Source organism: Diabrotica undecimpunctata, chromosome 5 (genome assembly GCF_040954645.1).
Source record: "Diabrotica undecimpunctata isolate CICGRU chromosome 5, icDiaUnde3, whole genome shotgun sequence".
NCBI classification, from domain to species: Eukaryota; Metazoa; Arthropoda; class Insecta; order Coleoptera; family Chrysomelidae; genus Diabrotica; species Diabrotica undecimpunctata.
The window spans coordinates 142,983,809-143,006,459 of NC_092807.1; the positions used below are offsets into that span (position 1 = coordinate 142,983,809).

At 32.6% G+C, this 22,651-nt stretch overlaps 2 protein-coding genes across 3 annotated transcripts in view; one reads left to right on the forward strand and one right to left on the reverse strand.

The window, feature by feature from the left end:
• The window catches only part of fwe (calcium channel flower), a 43,231-nt gene extending 31,004 nt beyond the window's left edge, over positions 1-12,227 (reverse strand). For both annotated transcript variants that reach the window (XM_072532884.1, XM_072532885.1), the window contains exons 1-4: positions 12,136-12,227; positions 11,954-12,074; positions 5,313-5,511; positions 2,755-2,862 (exon numbers count right to left, since the gene is read on the reverse strand). In XM_072532884.1, the coding sequence (XP_072388985.1) occupies positions 2,755-2,862; positions 5,313-5,511; positions 11,954-12,074; positions 12,136-12,138 (431 nt within the window). In that variant the 5' untranslated portion in view covers positions 12,139-12,227. The remainder of the gene's footprint in view (positions 1-2,754; positions 2,863-5,312; positions 5,512-11,953; positions 12,075-12,135) is intronic.
• Positions 12,228-12,673: 446 nt separating this feature from the next.
• Positions 12,674-19,745, forward strand: LOC140441905 (uncharacterized). Its single transcript, XM_072532886.1, has 5 exons — positions 12,674-12,831; positions 14,202-14,386; positions 16,136-16,289; positions 16,351-16,486; positions 19,178-19,745. The coding sequence occupies exons 1-5, from the start codon at positions 12,776-12,778 to the stop codon at positions 19,421-19,423; spliced, it is 777 nt and encodes a 258-aa protein (XP_072388987.1). The 5' UTR covers positions 12,674-12,775; the 3' UTR covers positions 19,424-19,745.
• The last annotated feature ends 2,906 nt before the right edge of the window (positions 19,746-22,651 follow it).

Below are 22,651 nucleotides of genomic sequence, written 5' to 3' on the forward strand. Positions count from 1 at the left end.
ACAGACAATCCGTATGAAAAAACCATATGGATCGTATATAAATTGAAAATTCAAAATTACCGCAATGATAATTTGTCAATATATTCGAGAAATAAAAGAAATTTCGGCCAACATGGTACATATGATAAGAAAATTGTTATGATTGTTTACTCATTTCTAAATGTGTAGAGATCTAAATAAATTTATGCGTTTAATATCGTTAGACACAAAGGAAGTATCAATTGAGACATTAAAGAAGTAAAATACTATTCATCCCATATAACATCTATTTTTGGGATTCAGAACAAAAATAGTTATTTCTGTTGCCTTATAGATCACATGCGATGTCATATATATGAACGACGTTACTTTTGTTTAAAATGATATTTGATGTACAATTTATGCTACCTGTTCTATAATTAATAGTTCATAAATCATGCCATTGTCTAAATTGGAGATAACAAGATTAGGATGATAAAAATGTTTGGAATTTAAATCATTTTATGATTAATAGTAATATTTAAACAACACTGTTGACACTTCTAAAAACTACAATGATTACCCCAAGTCACACTGATAAATGGCTAAGTGTAATTTATAGAGTGACAAGTAAAAAGAGGAAATTAAAATATTACCACACTTTGCACAATTGAACTGTAATGAGTTGTTATTAAATTACACGTGGAATAGAAAGAAAGCAAAGGAATATCTTGGTTAAGAAATATACAAGATTGGTCGAGCCCTAGAGTATATATCATAGGATATATGCCGGGTCTATCCCAAAAGAATCTTACCTTAGAACTTTTACTTCTTCGTCTCATGTGATTTCATTACTTAGTCAACTTCCCAAATATTTAAAGTGTGATACTAATAATTCGATAGTATGTCCGCCACTCGTTATCGATGTTGGTGTAACATAAATTTTACCTACGGTCATCCATTTTGTCTTTTTTATGTTTATACCTATGCCACATTTTCGACTGTCTGCATGTACTACTATCCAGTAGCTACAGTAGATACTCGATATTTTCCGCCATAATCGTGTCAGCCCTAGCGTACTACGTCTTTTGAAAAATATTTTCCGAATTCATTTAGTGACGGTGGCAGAACACATCCCTGCATCAAACCCCGTTCTATCGATATTTCGCCAGTAGTAGTATCATTTACTCTTTTCACACGATCGAATCCTTTTTCTAGGTCTATAAAAAAATTGTAAGTAGCTATTTTTACAAAATTCACAGCTCTTTTGTACCAATCCTCTCATGTAAAATAGTGCCTCCTCCAAATTGTCCTTTGCCAATATTTTGTTTGAATAAAACACTTATTCTATATAGTCCGATCACCCACAGCCTGAAGTAATGATTAATTCTTTTATGTTTTATGAAAAAATCTTAATAGTAATAAATTAAGACGCCAATTAAGATATGGCGTCTGAGGTGAATAGGGCATCTAATGCGGATGGAACAAAATGACCCGCTAGAAAAACGCTCCTTGATAGACCCATTGGTCAGACAAGAAGAGGAAGACCCAGAACAAGGTTCCTTGATAACATCGATGAAGACAATATAAATATGAGAATGCAAGCTTGGCGAAGGAATGCGATGGATAGGGACGACTGGAGAGAAATTTTCAAGGAGGCCATAACTCACGCAGGCTTGTAAAGCCAGAATGATGATAATGATGATGTATGTAGGAATACCGGTCCGATCTATTCTTCTGGAATTTTTCCTACATAGTTTTTTCTGTATAACGTTGATTTCTTAAAGTTTCCTGGTGTCCTCATGACGTCATCCTACAGAAATCCTACTGGAAGGCAATATGGGAACAGGTATCAACATATGCCCCTCGTATTTGTCACACTTTGACATTATGTACAATTAAAATCGTATGTTTTTTTAATTATAGAAATAAAACTTGGTGTGTTTACGCATAAATGTTAATCAACAACCAGGCATATCGCGTTCATTTGTTCATGATAACCATAGAAAAAGGATGGTTATTTTGAGTAAGTAATATTATCTTGACTGAATTTATCTATATACAAATAATATATATCCCGCTAATACATTTTAAATTGGAGAGTATTCAAAACAACGTCATTATAGAAATTATTGTTAAATTTATGTCAAATGAGACTCAATATTTACAGAAGACCTCAAATTATATTTAAAAGGGCTTTGTTATAGTATACGAGGTGGGCATTCTACATTTTCGTATAGTAGGTAACGGTAAAATATATTGATTTTCAATTTAACTTGATATTAAGGTCAGGAACTTTCAATGTGCCTGAAAAATTTAAACAAATTTACGAGTTTTATTGTCAAACTCTTCTATTAGAATTATTACGATTACTATTAAGATTTTTTCATGAAACATAATAGAATTAATCATCCCCACCTATGTCTTGTATAAGTCCTGAGGAATACTTATTTCCCTGGACTATAAGCCATTTCGAAGACATCTTCCGAAAAAGCTTAAAAAGCTTATAAAACAGACAGTGTGGAATTACAGGAGAAGTCGCTATATACTGTTCATAAGAAATATCGACCAGATAAACCTACTCCTGATTAAACAATCCCGTATAAATGTGGCCTGAAACTTGAAACATTTACTCATATTAGACTTTGAAGCCAACCTGGTATCTTTAATATTTGGTGATTTTATCAACAGTTGTTTATCTATTTATATTTATTATAAACTATGGACATTCCTAAATAATAATTATTTTTTAATGTTTAATAATTAAAATCTTTAAATAAAGTCAATTGTACTTACTTTCTCCCTAACGCCATCATTCCATATATTACTCCAGTCAGAAAGATGAAACCGCTACCGAATATCGAAGTCAGCCCGAAGCTTAGTATAATTGGTGGTAAGGCAAGTCTAAAAAGATTTTTATTAATAGTGTTATAAAAAGACCATAAATCTGCACCAGTATATAAATTATCGAAAAAGTTAAGAATACAACTATGATTAAGCATATACAGTGATGAGTGTCTTACCACCCGGCTTTTTAACGTAAGAGATAGAAAACACAGTTACCTTGTGAAATAAAAAGAGATGAAACTCGTAGAGGTGAGAAATAATCGATAGAAACCTATAATTTACATTACATTACATTACCACTATCAATAGTCTCACACCTTTAGACGTTAGATTCGAGCTAAATCACCTCGGTCATAATTATTATGAGGAACGTCGAATGTGTGACGTATTTCCATTTTTTAATTTCGCATAAAGTAAAAACTGATTGACCACAATAAAGCAAAAATGTGAATAAAATAATTTAATTAATAGTGATTATTTAATCTAAAGTTTTAAATTATTAACCAAGAATAATTTCTACTATGATTTGAGGAGTTTCATACACTCTTGTCACAGAATAATTATAAATCCTTCGTGGATTAGTGGTAAGAATTCGACATTGCGATACAGACATCGCAGACGATTAGAGTTCAAAACCCACATGTGGTTTTTTTTTATGCAAAGATCGTTTTGCTTTGAATCACTAAACAAAACTAAACAAAAACTAAAGTTAAAACAAAAAATCTTATTGACAAAACAGTATCGTCGTACATTCGAAAATAAAGTAAAAACTTTTAAAGAATAAGTAAAAATTCTACAAAAATAAAAAAATATCCGTGGCCACTAATCAATCGATTAGGAAAAGTCGCACTGAGATATTCACTGACGATGCGAGAATTATGTGCAGGACAACCATCGTGTTGAAACCATATGGAATCGAAAGGTATTGGTAAATTACAAAGGGCTGGGACAATTTCATTTTGAAGTTCCAAGTATTTCCGCCCAGTCAACACTATAGCCCAGTCTATAAAAAATGGACCAATAACATGATTCCCTATTATGCCTCCCCAAACATTTACTTTTCGAAGACGCTGGGTACGAGCGACATAAATCTGACGAGGATTTCCTCGAGATCAATACCTAGCATTGATTGAATTGTGACGGCCATGCAATGAAAACGTACATTCATCGGTGAACAAAACGTTCTCTAAAAAATGTTCATCTTGATGTGACATTTCCATTGCAGTTTGACAAAGTTCTAAACGTCTATATTGATCCACAGGGAATTGTACGTTGGATTTATGAAGTTTATAGGGACGGTATCGATGTCTTTATAAAATTTCACCTACTCTAAATCTTGGAATTCTACATTGTTCTCCGAGACGAGGTGTTGATTGGGTAGGATTTTGCTCAATACTTGCACAAATCAAAGTGTCCCTTAGTTCCAAATCTGGATTTACCTCCCTTCGTCTGCGAACTCCTCTTGGATCGAACACGGATCCATAAGTAAAAAAATTACGTATAATAGACTGAATTGTTGATCGTGCTGGAGCCGGCCTATTTGGAAACATATTTACAAATTGCTGTATAATCATGTTGTCTGATAATCCATTCACATGCCAGACAACAATTTGCACTTTTTCCTCGACCGTTAAAATCCTTTTCACGAATTGTTTTTCAATAAAAAGTTTCTGTTTATTGTAAAAAACACTTCTCGATGTGTTATTATTTGATAACTTGAAGGCTTGATGATTTGGTTAGCTATAAAGCAGGTAGCTGTTCGCGCGCATCCATTCCAATGTCGTCAATTGTTTTGAAAATCATTACCTGTACAGAGGAATTGACATTAACACTGAGAATTTAGTGATGGATTTGACATTAAACAGTCCTTAATGGATTATTTTCCATTCACAACTGAAGACTGTAAAACTGGAATTGAATTTGAAATATTTTGTATTTCTATTTTATAACATTGGAATAAGAATAAATTGAAAATAATGAGTTTTTGAAAACTTGTTACCTAATATGTATCATTATTTTCTATTATTTTTGATTGAGTAAAACAAAAATTTTACCCTTGGTGTGAATTGAACCCCAGTCTTCTTATCAATAGACAACGTCTGTAACTATTACGCCAACTCTACATACAACAATTATTGTTTTCGGGCTGAACATACCTATTTAGTTTAGTCAAATATTTCAGCTGAGTTATTTTTATTATTAAATAAACTTAAGATTTATAATTTAAAATCGTTACTAATTAATGTTTTTTACATCTTAATATATTTAATCATTTATTCAAACAGCAGAAATTATTAAAATAAAATATTTTCGAGGTCATCGGTATAATTATGACTGAAGTCAAATAGACACGTCTAATAACTAGCCCTATCTCGTACTATCTAACAACTTAATCTGTCTTCTATCCTTTCCGCTATTTTGCCGGGTGGTAAGACACTCATCACTGTATAACATCACAATCCTAGTAGACTCTTTTAATCCAAATACCTCATTTAAATTCTACTTACATGCCATATGCAGCAGCTCTATTCCAGTAAGGTCTACCGTCCATAAAATCAGCAAGTTTTTGAATATGTTCCACAAACATACAGCAGCACGGTGCTTCACAGCTTAAAACAATAAACCCAGCTACAATTTGCCACAAACCAGCTACAATTGTACCGAAGGAAAAACTGACGCAGAGCCATATTCCCAGAAACATTGCAACTGTAAGAAGAAATATACATTATATTACTTATATGTGTTGTAAAAACAACAAGTTTTATTAATAAGTATTCGTTTATTTTTCGTTGTCATAAATATTGGCTTGGAAATTATGTGACAGATTGTACTTCTCGCAGTGGCGGCTTTTGGGGGTAGGCAGGATAGGCCGGGCCTTCCCAATAATTTTAGGAGCTTTAAAATTGAAAAACATATATTCAAAAATTATTTTAATGCATGTAAATAACTTTTAAATGTACTAAATTACTCAATACATTAGCGTCCGTTAAAACAACTAAGTTATTATATTACCACAGAAAGAATCGAATCGTATTCAGGCATTTTAAATATCATTAATAGGCCCGATCGGAACTGGCCGACCCAGCTCACATAAGATCCCCGTACAAAAAGCGTTTGAAGTTAAGCAGCTTGCCGGACAACGATTTATATTGTCGTGTTTATGCTTGCTGTTTAGGCACCAGACGATCGGGCCTACACCGACCATCGTTGTCCCTTGTAACGTAATTATCGAATTGTAATATAAATTTTCTTTTAAATTATGATAAAAAAATATGTAACATAATCTATAATTGTAACATATTTTTAAACAAACAACACAATTGCAAACAAGTGCACTGTTGCCCAAATAAATTTTAAAAAATTCGTAAAATTTGAAGAAAAAAAATCACATTTGCGTGATTTCTATATAGCCTGATTGTATGCAAGTTATATATGTGAGATTGTTTTATAACTGATACATAAAAATGAGTTTTTATGACGCTTTACTGGGTTGCAGTAATAGTAATCTTAATAGTGAGTGTTTGAACATTGTTGTTTCACTATTGGAATCGCCATTATCTAGAACTGAAATTGATAGAAAAAAAATTTTTATGAATGAAAGGCCTACTCCAACATTGCGTATATTACTATATTGTTGGCCGTGTTTGTTATTTTCTAATAAGAAATGTGTATGGAATTGTGAAGGATACTTTGATTTAAAAAATATGTCTGCCTCCTTAAAAAATCATTCCAGTTGCAAGGAACATTTAAGTAATTTCCTGTCCTTTAAGGATGTACAGAAGAGTGCGTTTTCTGTTCGCGATTTGCTAGGCTATATGTAATTTGCTGGCTTGGCCTACCCAAAATTTTACCACACCAGCCGCCACTGACTTCTCGTTTACAAAATATTCGTCTTAGTGCCGTATGAGCTGGTTGTTTTACAAACACACTAACGCCCCTGAGTCCGACTATTAGTGCGTAAATTGTGTCAAGTCAAAAATTAATCGCAAATCGCAGTACTAGTTGGTCTTAACCTTGCTGTACCGTTCGAGTCAACTATGCAAATGTACTGTTCGGGTCAATATGACCCAACTATGGTTTACGGTCCTTCATCGAAATAAAATAAACTAATGGTGCTATACAAAACTTTATTAACAAAAGAATATAGTTAATTAAACAAAAATTATGTTAACTTAATTAACTAAAAAATATTAACCTTATTAACAAAAATAAAAGGCATTGTTTTCTTTCCCAGAAAAGCCTAAGAACAAATACCTACAAAATTTAATTTAGTTTACAACTGAGACAGTAATAAAAAGAATGAGTTTTACAAATATGTTTGTGTCATACAACATAAAATATTAGTCTTGTTATCGTTTTTAGAGCAAAATCTACAGCGTGCTCGTTTAGCAGACGGAGTTGGATTGTCCATAGACGGTTCACTAGAATTTCCGTCTTCTCTGCTCGCTTCTGTTCGTGTTCTTTTTACCAATTCTTGTAAGTCTTTAGTTCTTGGTAAATTTTTCCTGGAAAGGATAAGTGGTTTCACCAGTATTTTCCCCAATTCCTCAAGAAAAATTCGCCGTTTTGTAAGTTTGTTGGTGTTCCATTGGGGATTTATTGATGTCCATAAAACGAACGCGTTGTAGGCAGAAATGTCCAGCATATTATAAAAAAACAATCATAGGCCAGCGATTTGTCTTCCTCTTACATGTATATGTACCAACAAGCTGATCTAGAGTATCCACTGCTCCCTTACTGGAATTGTAATCTAAAATAATTTGGGGCTTTTTGTCATTTCTGTCACTAATAGCATTATCATGATGCATAGGACACATAAGAATAACATTTTAATTCTTTTTAGGAATATAGTTAACAACAGTGGTATCTCGCGTAAAGTAAAAAAGACGAACTTCTTTATTGGCAATTTGTGCTGGAAGCTCTGGCTTATTTTTTCTTATAGTCCCCAGCATTGTATGTACAATGTAAAAAAGTTATCACAAGTAATATTGTGGCCTTTCAAATCACTACACCAGTCGCACACCACACGCATTCCCTAATTCTGATCCGGTGCGGCACCTGCTTCCGTTCCTGTATAGATCTGCAATTTTAGAGCATACGAACTTTTACTGTCCCATAAAGCCCAAATTTGTATGCTATATTTTGCTGGTTTGCTCGAAATGTAATGTTTGAAGGGAGAGCAGCCTCTAAAGGCAACTAATTGCTCTTCGACGGTAATATTTTTATTGCAGCAAGTTTATCAGTACGTATTGCAGTAAGTTTATTAGTACGTCTCCTATCCTGTCTAGTAGTCTTGTTATCAAAACGTATTACTTGCGAAATTTTTGTAAATACTTCCAGGAACATTGTTGCTTGAAATACACTACGACCCGTTTCTTCATTCCACAAACTTTTAGTTGATTCGCCATGGGACTTAAAAACTCCAGCTAACAATAAAAGACCAATGTATGCTTGAAAAATAATTTTATCCAAGTCTTTCCAGTTGGTTCCAAAAACACGCTATCCTTCCATGTTGGTCATTTTATAATTTAGTTTGCAACTATTCCAGAAAAGAGCGCGTCAAATGAATTTTTAATATCGAAAATTCGTGCACATGTGTACCCTGTAACTCCTGGAGCATTATTTATAACATCGGTCGTGGAAAAACGACCGAGTTGATAAGGAGGATCGAGAGACCACTGGATATTACCGTCTTTTGAAGGAACTGTTACAGGATGTTGTACGTAGAATGGAACAGCAGAATCATCACTACTTACTTGCTTCCTCACTTTCACTACTTGTATTGTTTTCTGTTTCTGATATGCACTCATCACTCTCTGAGTGATGAGTGCATGTCAGTTAGCGTTCTTCGATGCGACATTATCAACATGCAAACATAGACTGAAATTTGAAATGTAAATGAATGCGCTTGGCATATCACTGTCCTTCCAGCCTACCACTTGTCTATCACGACAACTTCCTTTTACGCAACATGCCCTTCTAAATGACATCGTCCAGCTAGACTACAAATTTTTTATACAAGTTCTAGCTTGCAGAAACTTGTTTCTATTTATAGACGTACCTGACTGACAAACTATTAGAAAATATATAAAATACTGCCAACTAAACATACATACACAGGTAATTTTTAACGGTTTAAATATGTGGGTCATATTGACCCGAACGTACTATAGGTAACAATTTAATTTTTATCTTTGAAATACCTCATATTAAGTAATAAAGTCACGAAACACCAAAACCTTATGCCGCGTAATAATTTGCAAAGTAAGAAATAATTTTTTTTTGGTCAAATAGACCCGAACAGCACAGCAGGGTTAAGTCGCTAAGCAATGTGTATGTGTGATGCTCTCTCAAAACATGTAGTGAACAGTGATAATTCAAAGATTACGCTATAGTCACAATCTGGTATAAATGAACAATTTTTTAAGAAAAACTCTTTTATTTTGTAATAGTTTTTGTGTAAAATATTCTCTTGTAATTAAATGTGCTATATCAACCAATTAGTTCATCTCAACTTGAATCAACATCTTGAGGTCTGCTAAGTTAAATCAAAAGAATATCTTTTAACAGTTCTGGTTGTTCCTAAAATATTTGATACTGTACCCTCTGAGGAAAAGAACTCAATAAGTTTTCCCCAAGGAATTAGTGGAGATCACAGCAAAGTTTCTAACAATATAATAAAATGATAATATATACAAAACTTAAAACTTATTATAAACACATGAGTTGCAACCCTCACAACAGTTAATTATACATAGTTTGTCCCATAGATAAACCTCTTTACTAAAAGTATTAAATATGGTATTAAGTATACACTAAGGTTAAAAGGAATCACCAACTAGAAACTATCTTACTCCTCTCATGATCCATGTTGTAACGTCAATGGCATTAGACATTTCTGATATTTTCAATCACTTCATCAAAATGAGGATTGTTGTACTGTTAGACTTCTCTTCTATTAACTAAACATTTGTTTGATTTAATATCAGTTGAAAAAATAATAGAATACAAAGCAAAAAGTGCATACAAAAATAAAAGAAGTTAATAAGAAAAATAGAAAGTTTGTATAATAAGAAAAAAGGTAATATATAGAATAAAGTATGATTAACAAACCAATAGTAATTAACTAGGAATAAATAGAAAATACCAGAAAAAACCCAAAAGTTTATAAATAATAGGAAACAACTTTGAGCTTGTTCATAAGAGCTTAAGCAGTAGACCTTTAACAGTTCAATCTTTTGTCTTGGTGACTGAATGTGCAAATCAGTTTATTATAGGAACGGCATATTTTCCACCAAAGTCTACATTTGACAAATATTCCATATTTTGTGAAAAAAAGGTTCAGGTTGTGTCTGGTATGTGTGCATACCATAATTTGTTTCAGTCTAACACTATTGTGAATGCAACTGATAATATTCTTGACTTGGTGCCGGTTGATGATGCTAATGTAACTGGGTCCAGGACAGAAGAAGCTCTTTTGAGGCAGGGTAAGCGCCAACTGTTGGAATTTGAGATAAAGATGACGAAAAGTTGCCCCAATGATAGTGGTTTGGTTAGTGATGGTTATTATAGGGACTTTAAGTCTGCTGACTATGTAAAAATAACCAATTTTTTGTCACAGCTCTGTTGAAATAATATATTTTTGGGAAAACCACTGAAACAAATTGTAAATTTTTTATGATATAGTTTACATAGCTATAAAATTATTAGTTCTCTTAATTCTCTTCAGAGTTGAAGGACCTGATAGTTGAGAAAATGAAACAAAAAAAACTTTTATTTAAATTACTTCTGGATTATAAGACTTTTTCTCAGCTGAGGGCCAACTGTAGATTGTTAAAAGCTGAAGGCTACAGAAGTCACATTTATTTAACAGAATTATCACTAGGAAAAAATTACCAAAAGGATTTTGGTCATTTGTGAATTCAAGGAGGGTAAAAGCACTCCTTGCCCGCTGTGTTGAGGTATGGTGGTGTTGAATCCAGTCATGGACCAGATATTGTAAATCTTTTTGCAGAACATTTTTCTAGTCTATTCCACCCAAATATGTGTCATACCTAGTGACCCACCTTCACTTGGCCTTATTAACTAACTAACTAGTTTCAACATAACTATATCTGATATTTATTTAAAATTATCAGAACTGGATGCGAATAAGAGTCCTGATCCTGAGGGAGAACTCATAAACAAAATGTCATCGGCTCCACCCTCCAATCAAAATTCTGTCATCCACCCACCCCAGCGCCAATCTCCACATAAACCAAGTCACCATCAAAGGTATAAATGAACCGTCGCTGTTCCTAGTAGCAGTAGTGCATTGATTAGTGATCATTGTAATAGTGTCTGCACTGATTTGTGATCATTGTAATAGTATCTGGGAGCTCGGGAGACTGAGACCTCGGAATCTCTGAAGAAGACATCAGAGAAAATGACATCAGAGAGAATATAGGTCATGAGCAGCTTATTTTATTTAAAAAATAAATGAATTAAATTAAATTTTTGTCCAAAAATATATTTTCCATTAAATGAATTAAAAATATTTGCTGCCACTTTTTGACTGGCAACCTGTTACCAATGTATTATATTCTTAAATATATGTAAAAATGAGAGTTTGATTAACTATGTTGTAAATGTAGTGATCTTGTAGTGAGATCTTAGACTATGTGTTTGATATACAAAAGAGATTCATAAAATAACTCTCGGAATAACACAGCCACAATGCACAATTTTCAGCTTTTTTACTAATTCAAAATTAACTATATTGTTGTTATAAACCAATTCAAACTTAAAAATCCTTCTGGAAACATATGTCAATTTATAAATATACCTAAATTTATTTTCAATTAGGAAAAGTATTTATATTTGAGAACAAGAGGATTGGCAGAATGAGAATATCTTGCTTGTTTCTACAAATTTTGCTTTCTTGGAAAGTGTGTTAATATGGTTATTCTAAAATCTCTCTTGTACAGAAAAATATGGTTTCTCTGTCATCCTTCAGGGTTCAAGTAGACATTCAAAATATTTCATATTTATGAAAAAATTATATACCTACTAAATAATAATAGTTGTAATAAATTAAATTACTTGAAAAACTCTAGATTACGAACTATTTATGCAGTACAAACAATTTCGAAGTTAATCAAAATCTTACTAAATCCTCCAAATGTTCCAACCCCTCTTCCAGCAAATCTCATCCACCATGGAACATCGTCTTTGGCCACTGGATCTTGTCCTGGTCGTGCCATAAGGGCAGATAGTTTATCTTGCAGTGACTGAAACAAATCATGTTTAATATACTTTACTGAAAATTGTGTCTTTCTCCTAAATATTTACCATTTTTATGGATTAAAATTAATTTTTGGCTGACACAATCTCTTTCTGTACTCCTACAAGAAATACTATCAAATGTCAATCGCGGTGACGATGTCAACAGATAAACGTCAAGACAAATCAGAGAAATGATTTGATGAACTCCCACATAAAAATTTATAATCACAAATAAAGAAATAAAAAAAAATAACTAAATTAATTTTAAATAAAAGCAAGTAGTTCTGTAATTATTTTACATATATATGTGCATTTATGTTTTATGTGATTCAGGCCACTTTTGTCACGGAATTTCTGTGCTTTTGTTAACATTTCACAGTTTTCTCTCAATAATTTTGCGAAAAAGATAAAAAATATGCTTAATAAGAAAATATACTCTTATTTTTAATTATTACTCTAATATGATTACATACTGGTATACCTTAATAAATAAAAAATATAAATAAAATAATTACAAGAAATATTGGTTGCATACCTCAAAGAGCATTGTGTCTGAAAGCCTTGAATGGAAAGAAATTTCCATTACTGATAAAAAAGTAGAATTTGACTTTGACAGTCGCTCATATGACAAATTGTTTAAATATTATTTTTAAAAATATTTTAAATAACTACTATTCTTATAGCTTAAATTTAAAGTAAATAAAACATGGATATTTTTCGGAGAATATTTGGTCTACACCATAATGAAGATCAATCCAATAGGTAAGTATTTAATATAACATACAATTATTGAAAAAAATACTCACAGTTCTAGAAAAATCTGGTAATAAAGCTTATAGCTGATGCTGAGTGTGTAGATTGTAAATAAATTTATTTCGTTTTCGTTTTAATGACTAATCACAAAACAAAAAAAAAACATTATATATTATATAAAAGAAATGAAAACATGATTAAACATTGCATCATATTTAATTGTACATCCAGCAAGTGGCTTATATTATGGTTTGTGACTTTCAAGACAAAATATTGTTGCTTTTGAATATTTAGTTTTATTGAATTAATAATTGACAATATGGTTTTATTAAATTTTATGCTTCTTAAGTTTACTTAGTTCTTTATAGGGTTCTTTTCTTTAGTTAAGAGAAAAGGCCATGGAAACTTTATATTCATTTAAAAGGCCTCTCAATGTTATTATGTATGGAATATAATATCATTCAAAACCACCAATTTTTCATGACTCTGGCACATACATTTGACCAATGGCATAGATAGACTTGTGACTTGAAGAACTATGAAGAAAAGCCCCCCAAGAAAGTATCTAAGGGGGTCAAATTGCACAAACTCAGTGGCTAGTTAATGTCACATCCATCTCCATGTGAGATGACTATGCCCTCAAATCATCAGTCTTGTTGAAACCACTTATGTAGTTGGAAAGAAGTTGGTAATCATCAACCCATAGCAGTCACTATTGACAGTGATAGCTTAGCCTTCATTCCCAAAGAAATATGGATCTATAACAATGTTATACTACTACTAACTCTAAAGAGGAAACCACTTCACAAACATCAATTTGCCTACCAGAGAGGCAAATCCATTAGTGGCAAAAGAAATAGCTCTTTGTGCTTTCATTCACATTTAATCACTCTTTTTTTACTCCAAAAATAGACTTTTGTGTATCTGTGTGTGTGTGTTGTGAAATTGGCCCTATGTAAACTTTTGACTTCAACTATATTTTTTATAGAAACTATAATCAGAAGAGACATATATATTGTTTGAAAGACAGTTTAATATGCTTCAGTATGAATTTAAATTTGCCATCAATTACTTATCGTTTATAGGTATATGTGGCAACCAATAAACAAATGAAAAGTGTTTATTTGGCAATATTAGTTAGTGGACAATAAGATGAATACTGCATACTGAGATTTGCAGATTACTGTATTGAAGAGTGATTATTTTCAATACATTAAACGTAAGAAGCCAAAATAAATTTTTATAAATTTATAATCATAAAGTGTGTTCTCTATACTTATTATATGAAATATTTCTATATCAGACATTAGACAAGTAGGTTATTCTAATGAAATGTTTGAAAAAAATAACTTTATCTAATTAAACTATTGTCTTTCTAGATCTTGGGGAATTCCTACAATAAATGAAGGAACAGATGGACCTGATAATGTTGCTCCTGAAGACCCATTTAATAGAAGAAGTTTTGACGTTTTTTCAGATCCCATCCAAATGCATCAGTATTTTGAAAGTCAGTTAAATGAAGTACTTAAAATATTTGGGTTTCATGGAAATGGAGAATTTTCTAGTAAGTATAACATATATTGAAAAAGTATACCTGAATAAAAATACATAATATATCTGATATACTTGAAAAAATGTTATTTCCTGAAAACTTAAACATAGTGAAATAACACAAAATGTATTCCGAAACAAACATTAATAATAAAATTTCCTACGAATGTTTCTGTTAAATGTTTGAGTCAAACTTTAATATATTGTTCGAATATCCACAAAAAGACAAGTGCAGCACATGTGAGTTCTTAAAAGCAGACATATTATTGATAACTAAATTATTTAATTCTACTTCAGACCTTAAAACTAGGAAAATGGCAGGTAATGATGTAGAAAAAAGACACGTGAAGGAGAACTACATCCAAAAGAAGTTTCTAAAGAAGAGTCGTTTAACAGTATATAAAGAAGTTACTGCAAACATACTTAAAGTCATCGTATCATCGTTATCGTCAACATATACTATAAACGTCAACTAAACTTCATCAGTTTCAACATTAATGTTCTGTAGAATTTTAAATCTGTATTTTATTCCTACGATGATTCTGTTTGCTAAGAATGGAGATGACGATGTTTATTCAATGCTGAATCACTTTTTTTATAATATTCTGGCCATGGAAGTAAAAGACCTCGCTATTTTTTGTGATTCCTGTGCAAGACAAAATAAAAATTTTGCTGTTATTCGATTCTTGCGTTAATTAGTTACAAGACAAAATCTTTTTAATATTGTGAAAGTAATATTCGCTATTAGAGGGCATTCATGCGCCTCGTCAATCAAAAAGCATACACTGATGTACCAGAGGACCGCAGAGAAAAATTGCGAAATTGCTGTTTGAAATTTACAGCATTTAAAGCAATTGATTGTAGTAAAAATTTTGATTTTCAAGATTGGACCACATTTTTATTGCTGCTGTATTCAAAGAAGTGCCCTTTACCAACCCAGTCAATCAGAATTTTGCAGCAAGGATAATTGGGTAATTTTCCATAAATCTACTTAAATGAGTTTATATCATAATTATGAATTAGAAAATTAACCTATTAAGACGTGCCTAAAAAAGACACAGAATAATCACAATAAAAAAGAAGTAGGAACATTACGAAAACCTTAAGAAGGCATAGTTCATATTAAAAAAATTGGAAAGATCTGCAAGGTTTAACTGCATTTCTCAAGAAACCATTATCCAGATTGTTTTATCAACAATTAACAGTTGTCGAACAATCTGAAGAGCGATGGCGAATTTGTCGACGATCCGCCAATAAATGTGTAATATAGGAGAATAAGTGGCACGCATCTATATTATATTTTTGTATTCTACATAATTTATTTTTAATACAAATTTAGTATTTTTACTGTTTTCTTAATAAAAAAAATATATTATGTACCCAAAAATCTGGTTTGTGATTATTTTTGTTTAAATTTGACTTTATAAGACAATAAATCTTAAATTTTAATTTGCTCAAAATTAATCCCAATGGACTATTGCCGTTCTTCCACTTCAGTTTGTTTGTTCATAATCTCTTACCATTACTGTTTCCATCCATCTTCACTGATTTTCCATAATTTTCTTATTTATGATAATTATCCTATTTCAAATTAGATCTACCTCATAAGAATACCAAAGATGGGCAGCTATTTTTAAAAAATGACTAAAGAAAATATGGTATTTATAATATTCCTTTAATAAGAGATCTTTTGTGAATTTTACTTTTTAGAGCAATCTTATTTTATTTTTGTTTAAAAAGGTTAATAACGTATATTTTTTAGTTGGATTTCCTGATTTACACGACAGTTGGACACAGACACCACAACAACACGAAAATGAGGGTTCTCAAAATATACGCGATCAGTTTTTGAAACCGGGTTATGAAAAGCCTAAAGCACATTATTCGGAAATGGTGGATAAAGATCTGGATGATAAGTAAGTAAAATTATAATTGCAGCTTTTGTTACATAATATAGGATATTTATTTATATTTTAGAATTAAATCTGGCGATATTGCTTCAGTGTTAGGTGAAAAATTTGATCGCCAAATTACTCCACATCAACCACAAGTTTCTAAGAAGTTTTTTTATGGAACTAGCCAAAGTATGAGAACAATTATAAATCCAGATGGGGTAAGTTAATTTAATAAATAACTTTATTGTTGTGTGCAAAAAAGTATAGTTTCATAGAATCAAATTTTTAGGTTTTACGTTCGTGAATTAATATACTTTGACTAGCTACCAGTCTAAATGTTTTTAGTTTTATGGGTTTTACAATATTTACTGTATATCATGTATAATCTGACGAGGAAATCATTGCTCTACAGTACATCTTATTGTATGTATTTGATACAGTTGTTACTTTCACTTATTGGGCCCAGTATCCTTCGTAATATTTTTCTTTCGAAAACGTCTGATGCATTGATTGGCAGATGTTTTACGCCCATAACTTACTATGAGCCTGATTATTGTTTTATAGACTCGGTTTTATTTACCGGTGTATATCTCGCGATTTAATATGTGGGTCATGGTGAAATAGGCTTTATTAATCAGCATAAGCCTTCTATTTATTTCAGGTTCTTCTTCATTATTTTCTATCAAGTCCATTCCTAAGTACGCGAATCTGTTCACGTGTTTTATATTATCTTAAAAGTGTTGTTGTTATGCTTGTCTTTTTGATCTGGTTTGTAATTTTGTCTTATTTGTATTTTTTGCTAGTCCTGCAAAGTCTGCACTTTGTTTCAATTCAATGTACTTCCTTTTGTTGAAGTTTTTTTCCGCAGCATTTTTTGTTATGCTCATTATTTTGATATTATCTTCGTATGCTGCCAATTGGGTGGATTTGTTTGTATGTAATTTCTGCTCACCATCAATGTTCTAATTACATATTCAAGAACAAGAATTAAAAGCTTTGGAGCCAATCCGTAGCCTTGTCTCAATACTTGCGTTACCATAAACGCATTCGTCATCTGGCCTTGAATATATACATGTGCTTCTGTTTCTATCATAGCGAGCTTTATTATGTTGCTGCTATGCCCAGCTATTGCAATATATTAGGTAGTTTGGTCATCATCATCATCACTGGCTCGACAACCCTTTTTGGGTCTTGGCCTGTTCTAGGATTCTTCTCCATTCCGATCTGTTTCGTGCTTTTTTTCTCCAGTTTTTTATTTTTAAGGTTGTTATATCATTTTCTATTTGTTCTAAGTATCTCAGTTTCTGTCTTCCTCTTGTTCTTTTTCCTACTGGCATCTGTTTGAATATTTTGTTTGGTATTTCGCCTTCTTCCATTCTTTCTACATGTCCTATCCAACGCAGCCGTCCTATTTTGATGAATGTTATAATATCCGGATCCTGGTATATTTTGTATAGTTCAGAGTTGTATCGTCTTCGCCATATTCCGTTTTCTTTTGTGCCCTTATATATGTGTCGCAAGATTTTTCTTTCGAAGGTGGCTAACAACGTTTCCTCTCTTTTAGTAAGTGTCCAGATTTCTGAGCCATATGTGAGTACCGGTCTTATTAGGGTTTTATATATTTGGCATTTTGTCTTTCTTGCGACGTTATCTGATCTTAGGTGTCTAATTAAGCCATGGCAACATTTATTTGCAATAAATATTCGCCTCTTCACTTCCTCCGTAACGTTATTATCAGACGTGACTAGGGATCCCAAGTATATAAAGTTTTTTACCTCCTCTATGTTGTATTCTCCTATTGTTATATTTTGTGGCTGCCTTATTTCTGCGTTTTTTCTTACCTGCATATATTTTGTTTTGGTCTGATTGATTTTAAGACCACTATTTTGTGCAGCTCGTTCTATTTGGTCGTATGCCTCTATCATTTCTCTTCTTGATCTTGCGATTATGTCAACATCATCTGCAAATACTAGTATTTGCACGCATTTATTAATGATTGTTCCTCGTGTATTGACTGTTGTGTCCCTCAGTATTTTCTCGAGCACGATGTTGAACAAGATGCATGATAGTGTCTCCCTGGCGTAGTCCCTTTTTCACATCTATTGTTTCCGTTAATTCATTTTGTATCCGGATTCTACTTTCTACTTTTAGAGATTCTTTTATCAATTCTATTAGTTGTGTTGGTATATTAAATTCTTTCATTGCTTTTATTAAGAATTCTCGGTTTATATTGTCATATGCGCTTTCAAAGTCTATGAAGAGATGATGGGTGTCGATGTTATATTCACTTGTTTTTTCGAGGATCTGTCGTAGAACAAATATCTGGTCTATTGTTGACTTCTGTCTACAGAAGCCACTTTGGTATTTGCCAACTATTTTTTCAGCGTGTGGTCTAAGTCTTTCATAAATGACATTGGACATTATTTTGTATGCTGCATTCAGCAGCGTGATTCCACGGTAGTTTCCACATTCTAACTGATTTCCGTTTTTATGGTTTTAGGTAGTTTGGTACTTTCTATTAAATCATAGGCTTGCTTATAGTCTACAAAAATATTGCAAACGTCTATGTTATATTCCCACGTTTTGGCTAGTATTTGTTGGAGACTGTAAAGAGTTGATTGCTGGTAGATATATTTCTCCTAAACTGCTTGATATTTACTGATGACTTTTTAAGCGAGAGCTTGAAGTCTTCAATTAAGAATATTTATCAGTATTTGTATCCCGAATAAAGTAGAGAGATGTTTGGGTATTTTTATTCTCTCCAATGTACCATCATAATGAAAAAAATTTCATCTATTATTAAAACGAATCCCTTATTTGTATAAATGTGTTTATTTTTTTAAATAAAAAATCGCTTTAAAATGTTTTTAATAAATTTAATCTAATCATATCCGTTATTTTTTGTATAGTCGATTGAAACACACCGCACGATGAGGGACAACGACGGTAATGAAGAAAGTACTGTTTGTCATAAAATCGGGGATAAGGAATATTGTGTCATCAAAAAGAAGAACAAACATGGTCAAGAAGAAATAACCGAAAATTATACAAATATGACAGAACAAGACAAGGATATATTTACAAAACCTAGACATTCTCCACAAATTCAAGATAGGACCAGCCCCTCTGATTTTCCTTGGAGTAAATTTTTTTAATTTGAATTTACATTTGAACAATATTTATTAAAAAGTACAAACGTAAACGTAGAATCTAAACTCACGTGTTGTTTTATTGATTAAAAAATACATGAAAGTTAACAGTTACCATTCCAATGCAAAACATTGGCATAAAGTAGTGCCAAAAACGTCATTTATGCACAAGTTAATGATTTTATTTTTAGGTTTGTGCTTTAGCCAAAAAAAAAATAGTTTGAATTTAAATAAATATGTTATATATTAGTTTTGTTGTTTAGTTTGTAGAAGTACTATGTAATATTAAAAAATTGATTATTTTTGTTTAAATATATATTTTATCTAAGCATACTTAATTAATTTAACAATCTTAAACACAAATAATAATTATCCTAATGCAATTTTTAACGCGAAGCTTCTATACTGGCGTTGTATTTTATTTTTTTTTTCTCTATAGTGAAATGCTAAGGCGAGCGTCACGGAACTAGCGCCACAAGATAGCGTCGTCACGAGTAGCGTCATGTAATAGCGGGTCATTACGTGATTCACTTCTTCTTCATGTGCCATCTCCTCTAAGAATGTTGGCAACCACCATGGCAATTCGCACTTTCGTTACCGCTGCTCTAAAGATGTTCTCCATGTATTGTTATGTTTTCTTGGCGCTGTTGGGCTTTTGTAATTACCATGAATTGTGTCTTTTTTGTATTTAAGGACAGTCCGTTTTGTTCACTGGCTTCTACCACTCTGTCAACCATTTGTTGTAAATCCTCAAGACATTCCGCTAATAAAATAGTGTCGTCGGCAAATCGTGTATTATTGATTGGTAGGCCATTTACTTTTATTCCCATAGTTAGTTCTTCTAGTGCTTCCTGGATTATTTCCTCTGAATACAAATTGAACAAAGTAGGAGTCAGGACACAGCCCTGCCTGACGCCCCCCTCAATCTGTATTTCAATTGAAAAGACGTTGTTTTCTTTTACCACAGCGGTCTGATTATAATAGATAGCGCTAATGATCCTGATGTCTCTCATATCTAAGTTTTTCTTTTCAAGTAATTCGATAAGACGGTTATGTCTGACCATATCGAAGGCTTTGTTGTAATCCAAGAAACACAAGTACATTCACAGCGAACATTTGTTGTGTATTCTCCGGTGGTCTTGGTATTCTTTTGCATTTGGTTTTTTGGGTAATGTTATGAATGTTGACATCAGCCAATCTCTGGGAATGATTCCTGTACTGTATATTGTATTGAATAAGTCGACCAATATTCCAATTTGCTATTCTTCTATTAACCGTATTATGTCTACAGGTATTTCGTCAGGACCTGTTGCTTTGATGTTCTTTGTTCGCTTTATCGCCTCTAATACCTCATCTTCTGTTATGTCTGGGCCGTTGTCGAACTTTTCCTGCTCTAGTACTATCTCAGTCCGTTCGTCTTTAAATAGCTCTTGAATATATTCCTGCTATCTTTTAAGCATTTCACCGACGTCTATAATTATTTTGCCGTTTTTATCCAGCAGTATATTTGATTTTTTCTTAATATTAGTGCCTGTTATTTCCCTAATTTTTTTATGAAGGTTTAAGTTATCATGTTTCTCTACCAACTGTTCAATCTCTTCGCATCTGTCACTATACCATATTTCCTTTGCATCTCTGATCTTTCTCCTTATTTCTGTGTGTATAATATTATACATGTTTTTGTCTTTGGTTTTATAAGATCTCCTTGCTCCAATAGGATCCAGAATCTCATCGGTCATCCATTCATTTTTGTTTTTGATCAGAGTGTTGTCTCACATGTGCATATAAGAGAATCTTTTAACATATGCCATTTTCTGTTCGAATCTTCAGTAGGAATAATTTCTATTTTGGTGAGCTCTTCTTTAATTTTTAGTGTGACTTGCTCTTTTGTTGATGGATCTCTCAAACGGGATACTTGTATCCTCTCCACTTTAGTTTTAGCCACAAGCTTTTTTAGATTAATTCTAAACCTTCCTACAACTGATCTGATCTCACATCAGCTCCGGGGTATGATTTTACTGATTTTATGGAATTTCGGTATCGTTTGCAGATGAGAAGGTAGTCAATTTGGTTTCTGATGACGTTATATTGGTTATCTGCTGGAGATTTCCATGTATAGAGTCTCCTGTGCGGCAGATCATAATAAGTATTCGCGACAATAAAATCGGTCTCTTGGCAGAATTGAGCCAATCTGTCTCCTCTCTCGTTACGGGTGCCCAGTTCAAAGTTTCCAATAAAATCACCTTGACTTCCTCTATCGATTTTTGCATTTAGATCTCCCATGACTATTGTAACGTCTCTAGACTTGGTTACTTCTCAAGCTTGTTGTGATTCACTACTCAGGATCAATTTGTTTCTAGTCATCATATATTTATTATAAGCAAGTTTAAATTAAAAACTACATGAAAATAACTAACAAATACAGACATTAAATGAAAAATAAAAAAAATTAAAAGTATGTCTGCCAATAAAAGATAGTAAAACAAACAGAAAAATAAATTATCGATGCTAAAATCGTCTGTTTAATAAAGGTCGACATCATAATCAATTACTTTACTTACTTACTTTCCGTGTCCGGAACACCAACAGCTTTAAATTTTGTGTTACCAATGGTTGGCCACATATATGGCCATGTCATTCGCTAAGAATAGGTCTTCTTCTGTGCAGGACCCTCTCATCTCTGTGCATGATAGTAAATGGTCTTCTGAACCACGCCACAGTCGCAGGTATCGCCCTCCTGGTATCTCCATTTCTTCAGGTTACTAGCACAACGTGAAACGCCAGTTCTTAGTCTGTTTAGCGCTTTCCATGTGGGATACAACAAATTGTGTCCAGCGGCCAATTCCTCTGAGGGGACAAAATGTGTTGTAGCTGACGCTTGCCATAGGTGTATTCGGCGCGTCTTTGGCTCTTCGAGAACGGATTGTGATTTTTTCAGAAAGCTTTTCCGAGATCTTAATCTACTTGGCTGAACTTGGTGGTCATACAAGGGGTGTCTTCGATCCGTCTCCTGCTTCTTTCGTTCTATGACGTGACCTGTCTTCTGATAGCAGGTGGAGCGATTCCAACTATAGGGTAGACCTCTTCGATAGGTGTCTGTTTCAGGCAACCAGATATTATCCGAACCATTTTATTTAACGCAACATCGACGTTTTTAGCGTGAGCAGAGTTTTCCCACACTGGTGCTTCAAACTCGGCGGCCGAAAAACATAATGCTAAGGCAGAAATTGATAT

Coding starts and splice junctions, on each gene's coding strand:
- LOC140441905 (XM_072532886.1), top strand. CDS start 12,776: ATGGATATTTTTCGGAGAATATTTGGTCTACACCATAATGAAGATCAA. Junction 14,387..16,135: donor TGGAAATGGAGAATTTTCTA/GTAAGTATAACA, acceptor TATATTTTTTAG/TTGGATTTCCTGATTTACAC. Junction 16,290..16,350: donor GATAAAGATCTGGATGATAA/GTAAGTAAAATT, acceptor TTTATATTTTAG/AATTAAATCTGGCGATATTG.